Below are 15,005 nucleotides of genomic sequence, written 5' to 3'. Positions count from 1 at the left end.
GTTACCTTGGGGTGGCTTTTCAGGTCACGGTGATCAGTCACGGAAGCCGCCAGCTCTGGTCTTCCCTGCACGTTTGAAAAATGAGAGGATTGGTTCCAAGTGAACGTTAATGTGGGGAGACAAGGATCTTAAGTCGGCACAGTTGGTAACTTTGACCTTCCCTGGCTCACAGCCGTTTGGCTTCTGTGTTTTCTTGCCTTTTGTTGTTAGAATATTTGCAAGAGTTCAGGGCTTATGTTTCTGGTGTTGAAGATCATCCTGAGACTTCTCAAAAGAGGAATAAAACTGGCCGTGTGCACAGCCGAGCCGGCTCAGGTGGGGCCTCCGGGAGCCACAGGTCTGCAGAGCTCATGAGGCATCGATGGCAGAGCTGAGAGTAGGAATTGGCTCCGTGGCCTCTGTTCAGGGACCATGGTCCTGTCCTTCCTTGCGGGACTCCTGCCAGTCAGCCGGCCCCGAAGCACAGCTCCCCGGGGGGCCAGGGCAGCCTGGGCCCCCGTGAGCATGTCCAGTGGCCTTGCCCGGAACCCTCGCCGAGCCCGGCTCACGAGTGCCTCTCCCCCGCAGACTCCGCGTGCAGCAGTGCCCCGGGCTCCGCCCCCAGCTCGCCCAACAACAGCTCCGGGAACGTCAGCACGGAGAATGGGATCGCGCCCGCCGTCCCCAGCATCCCGACCGAGGTCAGTGCCCAGAGCTCCCATCCCTGTCCGGTGTTTCTGGCCAGCCCAGAGGTGGAGCCAAAGAGCAGTTTCCAACTGCCCTTGAATCCTGACTGTCAGGGCGGCATTTCAGAAGTGTCTCGGGAACCATGAGCTTCAGGCCACAGGGCCAGTGCCCCTTGCCTCTGCCTGCAGACCCCAGGTGCCCTGCAGGTGCAGGGGGACGTGGGTGCACAGAGCTTCAGGGAGAAGGGTTGGGGGCCGCTCTGGCCAGGAGGAGGGCCCCGGGCTGGCTGCAGGGCATGCCCCTGACCGGACTTGGGTCGGGGCGGCGTTCAGGGCAGCAAGTTCCAGAACCTTCGCTCCATATGTTCACCCTTCCTGATTTCGCTCCCTCTGCCCATCCCACGGGTGTCTTTGGGGCTCCTCCCTCCTGCCTGTCTGGGTCCGGCCCCCAGCCAAGGGCGCTGCCCCCCGTACTGCCCAGGATGGGCAGGTGCTGACCAGTACTGGGAAGGATGCAGGAATTTCATGCAGCCGAGCACATGGGGAAGCCGGCTCCACACCCAGTTCCCAGGAACCGAGCAGTGGTGCCTGCCGCCTCCTGCCGAGGACGGTCCTGCTGAACAGGGGGTTCTCCTGGTTTTTTTTTTAAGCACCCTCTAACTTGCAGGAGGTTATAATGTATTCAACGCAGTTATTTGCTTTCTTCTTACGCGTTCAGGCATGAACCCCGCCTTCCCAGAGGCTGACAGCTCTTGGCCGGCGTCCGCAGGCGCACGTGCGTGCCAAGCATTTTCATTTTAAATTTCCAAGCATTTTCATTTTAAATTTCTAGACGCTTAATGTGTCAGCAGATTTTTAGAATCCAAAATTACTGCTGGAAATGATTTTGCACCCCTGCCTCTAGTTTGCTTAATCCCACGTCCATGTTCTTTTTCTTTACGTCTCTTTCTTTTATGACCTGTCCATTTCAACCTACCTGTTTAAATACTTGTTTATAGACGGTTAAGTTTTAACAGTCCTTTTCTGTAAGACTGAGGTCATAGCTGAGGTCTACCTGGAATTAGCCTTAGAACCTGGCCTAAAAGCTGCTTCCTGGACCGAGACGTAAATGGTAGCTGTGGCTTGTTGATAGTGGCCGCAGATCTTGAGTTTACTTAACTTCGGCAGTTACGTACCTAATGGTTCATGTTGTCAAGATGCTTTAATTCGGGTGGATGCCGGGTTAAATTGTGTGTTAATTTTTACAAATCACGTGGTAAAGTCAGTTCAGCTCCTGCAAGTTCATAGAAGATGGAAAAGGAGTCACAAGAATGTGAAGGATGCAGTTTTCATGGGAGAGGCTCACTGTACTCACAGGGGGCTCTTTGAGAATTCGATCACGTCCTTTGTGGATTTCAAGTAGAAATCCTTAGAACAGGACAGTTGCCTGAGCGCTTCTGTGAGGCCGAGGCCGAGGCTGGCCGCTCCGCGTCCTCTGGTCCAGAGGCAGCGTGGGGGCCTCACACAGGAGGGGGGTCCTCGTGCGGGAGGGGACCACTGGCCTGGCTCTGCACCCCCTCCCGCTGGACAGAGGGAAGCTCAGCATCCCCCCCACCTCCCTCATGTGGAGGAAGCTGGGCTCCCCTAGCCCAGAGACAGTCTCCCGGAGGAGCTGCGCTGTCCGGTGCAGAAAGCCAAGTGTGGTCGGAGGCATGCCGCGGGCGCGCTGACCCGGCCCGGACTCTCCATGGAGCACTGGGCAGCTGAGCATTTTCATAGGGCAGGTGGAGACGGCCAACACCGGAAACATGGGCAAGTCAACACACCAGACGATTCCCAGAAGGCTGCTTTATTTCCAAAAATAAATTAGGTTTAAAAAAACAAAACAGGCTGGGTTGTAAAGAGGAAATGATAGTTTTGCAAATGTCAGATGTTTGCTTATTTTGTTCCTGGACAATTATAATACAGCGAAACCGTGCTTTCCTTGGCAGTCTCAGTCACTTTCTCTAAATCATAGCTTGCCGATGTTTTTGTCTAGGAAAAGGCGACTTCTTAGGTAGCCCTTTAGTCATTACAATTCAGTGTAATGTGTGACCAAACTAGAGAAGCTACAACATCTGTCCGGGTGAGGGCGCACTCAGTTTCCTCCCCAGTGAAGAGAGCCGGTCCTTCTGTTTTCCCTGATGGCACGAGGACGGCGTTCATCAGGTGTGTGTTTCCAGATGACGCCGAGTATGACAGCATCAGAGCCACCTGGGGACCGTGCAGGGCTCGGAACGTCGATGCTCACGCCGGGAAGGTAGTCCCTCTGTCCTTCATCAGAGTGAACGGCGGCGCCTCCTGGCTGGGGCTGCGGCCCACACGCCACTGTTTACAGTAACTCAGGATAACTTTCGGCTCATATTTTTTTTTACCTTGCAGATGAAATTTTAAAGCACCCACAGCATTTCTCATCCTTAACTATTGAGTCCACTGTGAGAAGCAGGAGAAAACTGGTCCAGGGCCGTTACCAGTGTTGTCTCCGTACACCACCAGCGAGCATTGGGACGGGCCACCTGCTCGTCCTCTTCTTTGTGTGCTCTTGGTCCTGCACGTGTCCCTGAGGGTCTCCTGAGGAGGGGACACTGCATGAATGAAACAGTGTCCTTATAGCAAAGAATGTTCATTCTAGTGACAAAAAGATGTGAAATACCGCAGTATTCAAGTCCTCGGAGGCTGCTGCCTAACCACACGCAGTAAATAAGGTCCCGAGTAACTGGCACAGCTTTCCCCGACCGCCCGAGCATCCCCGTGTGTAAACACGTGCCCTCCCTGACTTCCCCGGCACGTGCGCGCGCGCGCTCCCGTGGTCAGGTCTGTCTGCATCTGGCCGCTTCCTCAGAACACGTCCTGCAAGAGGAGTGGGTCTCTAGGATCAAAGGTTAGGTCAGTTTCTCAGGCTTTAGACGTGGACTGCCAAACTGTCCTGCAGGAAGAGCGGGCCCATGTATAACCCACCCGGCAGTGCGCTTCTGCTTCTCTGGGTTAAGGTGCTGGAGTCACTTGAGAATCCTTGCCAACTTGATAGGTTCTTAAACATGTGTTTAGATTTTTAGAGATGTTTTTGTTTTTATTTTTATTTTTTAATGTATTTTAGTTGAAGTTTAGTCAGTTTACAGTGCTGTGTCGGCTGCTAGCGGACAGCACAGCTACTCAGCCGTACGGGAGCACGCACGTTTGTTTCCGTGTTCTTTTTAACCGTAACTCACTACAGGATGGTGAGAGCAGCTCCCTGTGCTCTGCAGTGCGGAGATGTTTTCAGATCACGGGTGACGCTGGGTCTTTTTTCCCCGTGACTTTCGTCTCCATGTTGGTTCCTCTTTGCCATCACTTTCCTCAAATTGCTGTTAGGTTTGCACGCTCTCTACGTGCTGCTTTTGCGCCACACGTGCCCGACTCCGGCATCACCCTTGTTTGCCTTTTATGTCGGGGTTTTTTTAATCAGTATTTTCCTCCCTAGTTCCTACCTCCCGTGTTATGTTTGGAAAGACAACTCGACCCTAAGAGTATATTTTAAATACCCTGTCATAGATTTTATTCTGAGAGTTTGCTGATAAATGAGTGATCTGAATCAAAGCAAACAAGAGTGTGATGGGTGCAGATTTCCGTGCCCGTGGCCGGCTTTGAAATGTCACACTCGCCTGTGTGCTGTAGCTTGCTACGTACTTTCGCCCCGGGGTGTTTCACAACTCAGCGCGGGCCGCCCTGCAGGCCTTTCTGCAGTTGTTTCCCCTAGTGTGTGTTGCCCGGGCGTGGCCAGGGCAGACCCCATGTGACGGCCCCCATGCGCTCTGTCTCCAGGCCAGCTTGGCGCACAGACTGGTGACCCGGGAAGGCTCCGTGGGCCCGCTGCCCCTCTACACGTCACCCTCCTTGCCCAACATCACGCTGGGACTTCCTGCCACCGGCCCATCTGCTGTAAGTAGGCATCCGTGGGTCTGCGTGGCGGTGACCCCCAGCGGCTGTCGCCAGCCTGACCCTGGATGTCCGGTTGTGCCTCTGCAGGGGGCGGCAGGCCAGCAGGAAGCCGAGAGGCTGGCCCTCCCAGCCCTCCAGCAGCGCCTCTCTCTGTTTCCCGGCACCCACCTCGCCCCCTACCTGAGCACGGCGCCCCTGGAGCGGGACGCGGGGGCGGCGCACAGCTCCCTCCTGCAGCACATGGTCCTCCTGGAGCAGCCGCCCGCACAGACGCCCCTCGTCACAGGTGAGTGCCGGCCGGGCCACGGAGGGAGGGCCACAGGCTGCCGTCTCCACCCCCAGGGCTCCCGTGCGCTGCCCCCTCGCGGGAGCGTGCGCTCAGATGAAGCAGGGCACGTGTGCTCAGATGAAGCAGGGCTACCTGCAGCGCCGGGGACAGCACAGAGTGTCCCATGTGCCTTCTGTTTAATTTCTGGGAGGAGGTTAGCAGCCCCAGTGACATGTCTGCCGTTTGGGTCAAGTTGGACACGCGATGGGCACAGTGTGGATTCTGGTAGGTGTTCGATTTCTATGGGCAGTAAAACTTCTTCCCATGTGCCCTGTCTAAGGGATGGTTCTATTCAGAAAACAGCAGGGAATTTGTTGTGAAATTCACATAGCAGCAATAGCGTAAAAGTGTTACAAAAGTGTAGGGTTTGCTGTAACTCAAGGAGGGCCCTGCTGTAGGGCTGTCATCCCCCTCCCAGGCCCCATCCACAGCTGGGGGTCAGCTTCCCCCCGGACTTTATGAAGGTTGGCTGAGCTCCAAGTACCCATGGGGCAACCCTGACCCCCAGGCCCTCTTCAGCCACTCTCTGTGATGGTTTTAGTGGTTACTCTTGGTTTTATCATTTTTACCCTCCCTTACTTCCCCACCAGCCCGTCTGTCCTTAACAGGGTCTCGTGGGCCCTTCCCTGACCCCAGGTCTCTCTGGGGTCACCCTGCACCCTGGGGGAAGAGTGTCCAACAGCATCCCCACTCTCCATCCATCCTCCAGGCCCAAGGAGCCCTTCTGCTGTCCAGCCTGGTGCTGGCCGGTGTGGGAGCGTCAGTGTGTGGCGATTAACATTGGAAGTTAAAAGCACAGGGAAAATATGGTTTCCTAGCCCCACGTGTGGCTCATCCAGTGCCCCCCGCACCCACCTGGTGTTCAGTGCGTGCTGGGTACACAGTGGGGATTTCTGCGGTTGAACTGCGTGAAAGGCAGCTCGTGTCTAAGCAGAGTCAGGAAGGGGCACTCACTGACTGCTGGCCTTCGGCCAGCTCTCTGAGGCTCCCGGGTGGTCAGCCCACAGCTGCCCTCTTGCTGATGGTCACTATGGATAGACAGTGTCAGAGCTTGTCATTTCACAAGTGCTTTGGAAGCAAGTCCCTGTGGGAGGAGCAGCCAGCCCAGGTCCAGCGGGGAGCAAGGGTGTGGGGTCTCAGGCCCACGTCCCCTCTCCCCGCAGGTCCGCGTGGTGCTCACAGCGGCTCCCGCATCCACAGTATTAGCTGCCCCAGCCAGGCCCTCGACAGACAGTGGTTGTGTTCTCGAATCTTCTGAAGAGAGCAGAGTGCCCTGAAACAGTCCCAGGGTTGAGTCTCTGAGCAGCTGGCCAGGGCGGGGCGCACAGTTCCACCACCGTTTGGCAGAAGGAAGCTGTGTGTGCAGCTCATTGTGCTGCTCCCGTGGCTGGACACACGCGGGGTCCAGGCAGCCCAGCCGAGTGCAGCACTCCTGTGGCCAGCAAGCAGAGCTTTCAGACCAGTGTCTCCAACATGCCAGGCCCCCTAAGACCCACTGAGAGCTTTGTAGCTGGGGCACGTGGAGGAGAGGGCTAGCCGCGAGGGCCTGGGGACAGGGTGCAGTCCAGGAAGGCTTCCCAGGCGAGGTGCGTCTTCCCTGAGACCCTGCGCAGGAGTCACAGCTGAATGGAGGGGGAGGGCTGGCAGCAGGAGCCAGTACTGGTGCCCAGTGGGTGTGATATGTCGCCCGTTCTTCCAGCCCCCTGGCCACTCACCGGTGCTGTGGGTGTGACTGTGTAGCTGGGACCTGGTTAGCCGTCCCAGAGCTCCCGTGGAAGCTGATGGTCCAAGGGGGCCCAGCTGGGTTTCGGCACAGTGCCCAGGCCATGCTTCTGTGCGGCCGGGATTGCAGACCTCTGGCTGCGTTCGTCTCACCTGAAGAGTCTTGAAGACTTTCACCACAGCAGGGAGGGCAGTGGGACACTCCACAGGGAGCGGTCAGGTCTTGGGCCATGGGAGTCACTCCTCTTGTGTGGATTCCTCTGCTTGGACAGGACCCACAGCGCCAAGGCCGGCGCTTCAGAACCGGGCCCAGAACCCAGAGCAACTTGGCTTTTCAGCATCTTTTCTCTAACCTAAGTATGGGCCTGGTGGAGGTGTCTCCGCGGTGCCTTTGTTTCCAGCTTCACTTCGTGTGAGTGAAGTAAACCCAGGTGTCTGAGAGAAGGCCAGGTGCTCACTCAGGAGCGGTCATGGTCATGGCTACCACCACCACATGTTCATCGCGGACCCCCAGGGCAACTGGCCCACCTCCGTCCCCCGGGCAGGAGCAGGGGACCCCGGGGGCCTTGGCTTTGGTGCCATGGGCCGGAGGAGTAGAAGCCACAGCTCAGCCTCCCGGCAGCCAAGCACTAGGGGCGCGGCTCCAGGGCAGCCTAGCCTCCCTGCCCAGAGCAGGTCCCTGCGTCCCACCTCGCTCAGCTCTGCACAGCCGGCCTCTGCTGGCAGCTGGGCAGCTGGGACAGAATTCGATCCAAACCTAATAGCCCTTATGCTTGAAAGTTTTACAGTGTAGACCGAAACTGACCAGTTCAGAGTTATCATCCAAAACTCTTGTCAGTGAGCTAAGGGTCATCTTTAGGTTCTGAACCAGAAACTACCTGGCCAGCTGATGGGTTTGCTACCAGAAAGTCAGGATGTCCGGTTTTCGGTGATGCTGATCAGTACATTTGTGCCCGAGTGTGGTGGCCCCACAGTGTTACACTCCAGAGGAAGTAGAGTGAAATCAGGCTGAGCAGGATGAGAGTGAGAGGTGATGGTGGAGCCAGAACCAGACCGGGGTCCAGCCCCAGGCAGCTCCATGTCAGACAAGGCACCCACGGAGTCTGGGTCTGAAAGTCAGCCCCTTCCACCGTCGGCCCACGTCCCCGCGGGAACAGTGGCTTGTGTCCTCAGGGAGGTGTCCGCCCCGCGAGAAGGCAGGGGTCTCTGCATGCTGAGCTGCTGGGAGCCTCAGCGCGGGGGTGGGGGGCTCCCGGTGGGCCCCACACCAGCGCGGAAACCCGAGGCCCCTCCTCGCCGCTCCTCTGAGCTCCTCGTTTTTCATCCCACATCAGCCCTGGAGGGTGATCTCTGTGGAACTGGGGTTTCCTTCCCCAGACCCGGGAGGGGCTTCTCTGGGTGCGAGGCAGGGTCAGCCCGGACACCCCGCCCGGGGTCTGCTCCCTGGCACTTACCGAGCCTTCACTCTCGTGACGCTGAAGCTTTGAAAACAACTCTTGTTTTCTGAGACGGAAGCTCTTCAGTGACGGAGTAGCCTTTTAATCCCATGAGGGCAGTGTTGTGACGTCCGTCTTTTCTCCGGGAAATAGTTCAATCCCTGCGATGCCTCAATCAGCAGTTGCTGAAATGCCTTCTTTAGGGTGAGTCCGTGGTTTTTTAGACTGTTCTAGAAAACTTGGGAGAGACTGAGTCTTCCTTTTGAGTTACTTGTTGTAATTTAGTAGCCAAGCAGACAATAAAATTGAAGATCACTTATCCTTCCAGAAAGTTATTGGATTGTGTAAAAAGTGATGATGGTTTAGGAAACAATGGTTGATTTGCTTTTTGAAAAGAGAGTAAGGGACAGTTCTGCTAAGGTTGGATCTTTTTTTCTGTTTGCACACGGAGTAGTATTTTTAATTTAGAAGTAGCCCCCACGAGGGAACCAGGAAAAGACTGAGAGTCAGTACCCACCAGGGGTCTCAGGCTCGACGAAGCATGATGAAATAGTCCCACTGGCTTTGGAGTCCCTTGGAGAGAAGACAGGAGCCACCCCCGGTCAGCAGGGCCACTGGGGCAGGTGCCACGTTGCAGGCATCGTCCACTCGGTGCAGCCGACAGCTGGGGTGGTCTGCTCATTTGTCGTCTCCCCAAGTCAGATGCCCTGCTCTGGGGTCACATCAGTCTGAGGGATGTTGTGTGGGGATTTGCCCCAGCAGGTGGTCAGGGAACGGTGTGTTAGACCCTTTTGCCCTCAGAACCAGGGAAAAATGGTAAACTAAACAAACAATTTTTAAAGCAAAAAGATTGGTGGTTGGAAGGATACAGAAAAAAAAAGTGTTTAACTTCCTGGGTTCACTGAAGAGGTTGCATTTAAAACAAGATGCAAATGCAGGTTCACAGCAGGGCATTGTCCCCTGTCAATACGGACACTCAGTCCAGGTCCAGCAAAGCCGCCGTGCTCGTGTGCAGCAGGTGGGTGTGTATGTTGGCAAAACTTTTCCAGAAACTTGTGCAGAGACTTTGACCATGTGCATCAGGATTTGTTGAAGTGTTAATGCCCTCTTGATTTGTAAAACCGAGGCTTTAAGAGACCCTGGAAATGGTTTGACTCGTGAGGACAGGTTCCTTCCTCACCAGACAGTTTCCTTGGTGGTCAGGGCAGAGCTCGCCTGCGGGTCCGCCAGAGCCGGGGCCGCCTTCCTCAGCCGGGCCTGGGCCAGCCTGCCTGCCCGCAGCACTGCTCAGAGCCACGCCTTCCTGGGCCGGGGCCCCCCTTGGAGGCTTGGAGCCTGTTTGCAGCGTGGGCCTGGCTGTCGGGAGACAGTGGCCTCCGAGTGAGCATCTCTGTACCTGAGCCGAGCTCGGGGCATCAGCACACCTGGAGCGAGGCCGGCGGGCCGCAGGGATCCGTGCCAGCCGGCGGGGGCAGTCTCGTGGTCCACCAGCCACTCAGCAGCCCTCCCTGCCTCCCCTCTTCCCCTCCTCCCTCTGCCACCTTTTCCTCCGTGTTATCTTCAGGCTGGTGTCTTTCAGGCCTGGGCGCGCTGCCCCTGCACGCACAGCCCCTGGTGGGGGCGGAGCGCGTGTCCCCATCTGTGCACAAGCTGCGGCCGCACCGCCCGCTGGGGCGCACCCAGTCGGCGCCCCTGCCCCAGAACGCGCCGGGCCTGCAGCACCTGGTGATCCAGCAGCAGCACCAGCAATTCCTGGAGAAGCACAAGCAGCAGTTCCAGCAGCAGCAGCTGCACGTGAGCAAGGTGGGTCTGCGGGCGCGGCGGACCCGTCTGCCCTCGAGGGGGGCAGGAGACAGGGGCGGGGGGACCCTGGCCGCAGCGCACGGCAGGGCCAGGAAGCTGTGTACGTGGGCTCGGGGCGGGTCGTCCCACGACCAGGCGAGCGGCGCGGGCCCCGCTCAGCAGTGGGGGGGCGGCTGGAATGTGTGGGGTGTGTGAGCCGTCTGTGTCCCTGGGGGATGTACGCGGCTCGCTCGGCCCTGTGTTCTTGAGTTTCTTAAGGACATTACTCTTCTTAAGCAAACGCCCCTTTACGACAGCGCAGAGCACCCAGAGGACATTTTCCAAGCCCCTGTCACTTGCACTCTGCCTACCTGTTGGAGTGACCGCGTCAGGAGGGGTTTATGCCCAGGCGAGCCCTGGGGTCCATGTCCCTCCAAGGTCTGGGACGCCGCTCACATGGCCCACTCTCAACAGGAGGTAGTGGAAAGGTTAGTGTTGCTCTGCTGGCTGTGAAAGCAGGGAAATGGCGATCCTGAATCACGTTTCTCAGAGGCCAGCGTTTAAAGCAGAGCCTCTCTAATCAGAGAATGAGATGACCACGTTGCAAAGTGGTCCGACACAGTCAGCACGCCGCCCAGCAGCTCCAAGTCCCAGTGTCTGCCCCGGAGAGCAGAGGGCACGGCGGCCGTCTCACGAAGGCTCGCCCCAGTGCAGCTCACGACAGGGGACGGTGGGGCAGCCCCAGTGCCTGGCAGACAGCAGGTGGCAAACACTGTGCAGTGGGACACTATTCAGCCACAAAAACTAAACACCTCGTGTGGATTCCACGTAGATGAAGCGTCCAGAACAGGCAGGTTCAGAGACAGAAAGGAGGTCGGTGATTGCCCACAGCTGAGGCTACCATCTTCCCCTTGAGGTGCTGAAATGCTCTGAGGTGGAGTCTGGTGGTGGTGGCACAGCTGTATGGTACAATTTGAAAGTATGACTTTCATGGTGTGCGAATTACATCTGCGTACAGCTGTCAACAAAAGGAGAGCGTGCGGTGACAGAAGGCAGCTCTGCTAATTCTCTGAAGGAAACGTGAGGTCTCTGGCGGGTAGGGGGCGGCAGGACTTGGCTCTGGACATGTCTCCCCTCAGAAAGGCCTGCCTGGTCCTTCCCCCTTTTCAGGTGGACCCTGGTCATCTGTCCTCTGCTTGTCAGACACGGGTAGGCTTCTGTCTGCTTCCTGAGGAACAGAAGGGGCAGGGCGGGGCAGGGGGTGGTTAGGGACCTGGAAGGAGCCCTCATCTAGGTGCCCAGAGGCGTGAGGTGGCTGGTGCGGAGGGAGCCGCCCTCTCAGGGTCTGAGGCCCCGCGGGTCACCATCCTGGCTGGGCTCCGCCAGGCCCTCCTCACTCTCACCCAGTCCCTGTGCTTGACGTGCAGTTCCCTCCCCCCAGCCCTCGGCCCTGCCCCATCCGGTCGGCAGGTAAGGACACTAACTGTGAAGAAGGGGCGTCCCTCACCCTCATTCCCAGGGCTCTGCTCCTTCACGTCTCGGCCAGACTGTCACCTCTGGATGCCCCCAACCCCCCCCCCCCGAGAACTGCTGTCCTGCGCTGTCCTCCTACCATGTCCTCTTCTGTCCCTGTGACCCCCCCAATCTCACCTTCACGTCGGGTTCCCCTGCTGGGACGTCAGCCCCAGAGTGGGACCCTGCCTCGTTCACTGGTGGACCCAGTGCCTGGCATGGTGTGTTTTTGTCAGTGTCACTTGCTGAAATGACAGCGTATCTTCCCAGGGCTGCTTCAACACCAAGCCCAGCTCAGCCCCCACCAGGTCTTTAGGCTTCGATTTCCCGCTTCCCAGGACAGTGGGCTGCCTGGGGCGCATTCCCCAGAGATGGTAGCTACTGTAGCTCCCATCGGCCCCCATGTGTTCCCAGTCCCCAAGTATATCTGTGGGACAGTGCGCCGCTCCTGAGTGACCGGCTACCCCAGACCAGATGCTCACGGCAGGCCAAGCCCAGGCCCCTGCTGCCCACCAGGCACTGGGAAGTAGGCTGACCACCCCGTCCCAGAGCCCCTTGGCCCGCGGGCTCCCCCACCAGACAGCACAGGGCAGGATCAGAGACAGACAGGGCTGCTGAACACATCCCCCCCGCCGCCCCCGCCTCCGGACCGGAAGGGCACCTGCCCACTGTGGGCGGAACGGGCGCCACCAAGTCTGCTCACCCCGAGTGTCAAAGGCATGTCACAGCACCTTCCTAATGCCAGCTGGCTTCCTGATTTATCACATCGTTATCTGAGCGAGGGAGTAGGAAGTTTTAGGAGGACGGGGAACACGTGTTCATATGTGGCACGTTCTTCAGCAGAATGACGTGGAAGCGGGCCGGTCTCTGGACTCTGCTCGTGACTGACTCGCGGCAGCCAGTGGCAGCTGAGTCGTGCTCACGCTCTGGTCTCCCGGACGCTCGGGAGCTGACGACCATGTCTGGTACCGTCCAGCACTGCTTGTCTGCCTGTCGGCTTGGAAAATGAGGCTCCTGCCGGGCTCGTATTCGGCAGTCCCTGAGCCAGCTCCCGCAGCCCCCCCTCGCCCCGCTGCCCTGGACGGCGGGCCCCAAGCTCACCGTCATCCCTGGCGCAGTCTGCTGCTCCAATGGTGTCACCCTTAGGGAGGTCGGCCGGCCCAGTTACATTCCCAGTAGCTCCACGTGGCCGCCAGACTTCCCCTGAAGTCCACATTCCAGACAGCTGCCCCATTTGGCTGAGAAAAGTCTGCGGGCGGAGCAGGTGGGCCCAGGAGCTGGCTCTGTTCACCTCTCCTTCCCGTGCTGGGAGTGACCAGCCCCGCCCTCCAGCTGGGTGTGACCTTCGAAGTTTGTGTTTTGTCTTGAGTGCTGTGGTGCTTAGTAAGGGTTTGCTGAGTGAGGGAACTTTCTGGAGAATGCGTTACCATCAAAGGGCAGTTTGTGAAAAGTGGGAGACATGCAGAGGCAGAAGTGCGTTTTTCTGTTGAAAGAGGGTATCTGAAGGCTCCCTGCAGCCTGGAGTCCAGCGCTCTGCTGTGACAGCAGCGCCTGCGGCCGCGGCCACACTCCATGCACCGGCTCGGTCCTCTGGAGCTGCGGGTGGGAACTCATCCCTTGGAGCTGGGCAGGTTCCCTTTAATGCGACGTCCTCAATTCTGAGTGTGAAAGCTGGGACTCGCTTCCGGCTGGCCTGACTGTGAGCGCGTCCAGTCATCCTGATGTCCTGACCTGCTCACCGTTTTGGCTTTGTCCCTGAACTCCAGCCTGGCTTTTAGGAATTTGTTGTTCCAAATACGGAGTTACATTCGTTCTTACTCAGTTGAGAGAAGGGGACTCGTAAGATTCCCAAAGGCCCTGCCAGACAAAGAGCTGGTTCGTTTGTCCAGTTTCGCTGCCAACGTTTCCACTGGCAGACGAGCCTCACCCCAGACGGTGGCTCTGCCGAGGGCCCAGTGCACAGCCCAGCCCGTGGGAAGCAGGGAGAGAGGCCTGTGCGGTGGCAGTGCTGAGCGGGGACCCTGGCGCACGTAGGATGAGCGTCTGCGTCTTCACAGGGGGGCTGCTGCGTGCGATGCCTCCACTGCTGTAGTGACAACCCTCCCAGACACCCGCCTCAGGGCCTGAGGGGGGCTGGCAGCAGCCAAGCTATCCCAGCCCCTGCCCAGAGCTTCTCACGGCGGCGGGGTGGGCGCATTCCAGGCGTCCAGGAGTCCTTCAGCAGAGCTAGGCTCTCCCTCCTGGGATCCCAGAGTGTCCTGACTCCTCTGGTTGGGTCTGAGGGCTCTGCTCAGATGCCCTGATTTTCCAAGGAAGCCAGGGAGGCAGGAGAGGAGGCCTGGGACGTTGGCCCCGTGCGCAGGCTCTTCCGCGTTCCCAGTCTGCACGCTCCTCCCAGGCCTTCGTCACCTCCAAACCCCTCTCCTTCCCTCGGACAGCCCGGAGCTCCCATCCACCCCCGCCCAGCCAGGCCCCACCAGGACAGGCTGGGGGAATGAGGCTGGTGCCTCTGGGATCCCTAAGGGAGTGAAGCTGCAGGGAAAAGGAGGGGACACTCCCACCCAAGCTGACCCGAGAGGCCAGAGCCCCAGAAGGAGAGAGCAGTATGCCCGGGCTGGTGGCTGTGCCCCACCACGTGGGAGAGAGTGCTGTGGGGCAGAGATGGAAACCTCTGGGGCTCGCATCAGCCCTTAAACCCTCGTTCCTGTCTCTCCCAAAATGAAGTAGGACGCAGCCCACAGACCAAGCTGCCCGATGTGGGAAGAGCAGGAGCCCGAGGTCGCGGGGAGCACGCACTCCAGAGATGCTTGAGACTGGCAGTGCTGGGCAGGCACGGAGTGGGGAGGGTCAGTGGGAGCTCAGGCTGCAGCTTAGCAGGGGCAGGAGAGTGGTTCACTCGCTGGGAAGGAGTCTGAGAGAAAGGAGAGGTTTGCAAGAAGCTGCGCTGAGTTCAGTATCGGGTCGTGCGTGCCGGTGCCCCGGGCATCCACATCGAGCCCGGATGTCCAGCAGGCCATTGGGTGATGGGTCTAGAAATGATGGCAGTCTGGGCTGCGCACCTGCGTTTGGGGGTCACCAGCATGTGGAGCCTTCAGCAGAGAAGGGATCCCGTTGCCAAAGAGCTCAGTATGCTGGGCAGCAGGCCCCGGGCAGACTGGGGACTGAGGAGTGAGTGGGCTGAGGGGCCGCAGAGGGCCAGAGAGGCCAGCTGTCCCCCCGTGGAGTGCTGGCAGCAAGCTCATCACACAGCCCGGACTTGGCAGCGAGTGCTGGGGTGTGAGTTTCTGGTGGGGTGGCAGGTGGAGGAGAGACAGGCGGTGTTTCTCCCAGAGGCCATGGCCGTGAAGGAAGGAGGGTACTGTCAGCCTCCCCCTTCACGCCCAGGTGCAGCCGAGGGGTGACGCCCGTGACTCGCATTGTGCTTCGCTCTGCTTGGCACACAGGTGCCTGATAGCACGCACCAAATGCTGGGCTGTGTGCCCCCTCAGCACCACGGACAGCGCCTGGCACCCACGCGGCGTGGGGGAGTAGAAGGGGCCCTGGCGCAGGATGAGCGCGTCCCTGGGTGACTGGTCCCTCTGTGTCTGAGATGAGGCTTTGTGGCGTGCCTTCTCCTGTCCCGTC

The 15,005-nt window shown here is 58.7% G+C and overlaps 1 protein-coding gene across 10 annotated transcripts in view; it reads left to right on the top strand.

Moving 5' to 3' along the window:
- Positions 1–15,005, top strand: part of HDAC4 (histone deacetylase 4) — a 266,392-nt gene that overhangs the window by 205,524 nt on the left and 45,863 nt on the right. For all 10 annotated transcript variants that reach the window (XM_064485328.1, XM_064485331.1, XM_064485329.1 and 7 more), the window contains 4 exons: positions 568–680; positions 4,485–4,601; positions 4,689–4,887; positions 9,667–9,890. In XM_064485328.1, the coding sequence (XP_064341398.1) occupies positions 568–680; positions 4,485–4,601; positions 4,689–4,887; positions 9,667–9,890 (653 nt within the window). The remainder of the gene's footprint in view (positions 1–567; positions 681–4,484; positions 4,602–4,688; positions 4,888–9,666; positions 9,891–15,005) is intronic.

The sequence above is a fragment of the Camelus dromedarius genome, chromosome 4 (genome assembly GCF_036321535.1).
Source record: "Camelus dromedarius isolate mCamDro1 chromosome 4, mCamDro1.pat, whole genome shotgun sequence".
Lineage (NCBI taxonomy): Eukaryota > Metazoa > Chordata > Mammalia > Artiodactyla > Camelidae > Camelus > Camelus dromedarius.
This window is presented reverse-complemented; position numbering and strand designations above follow the sequence as displayed.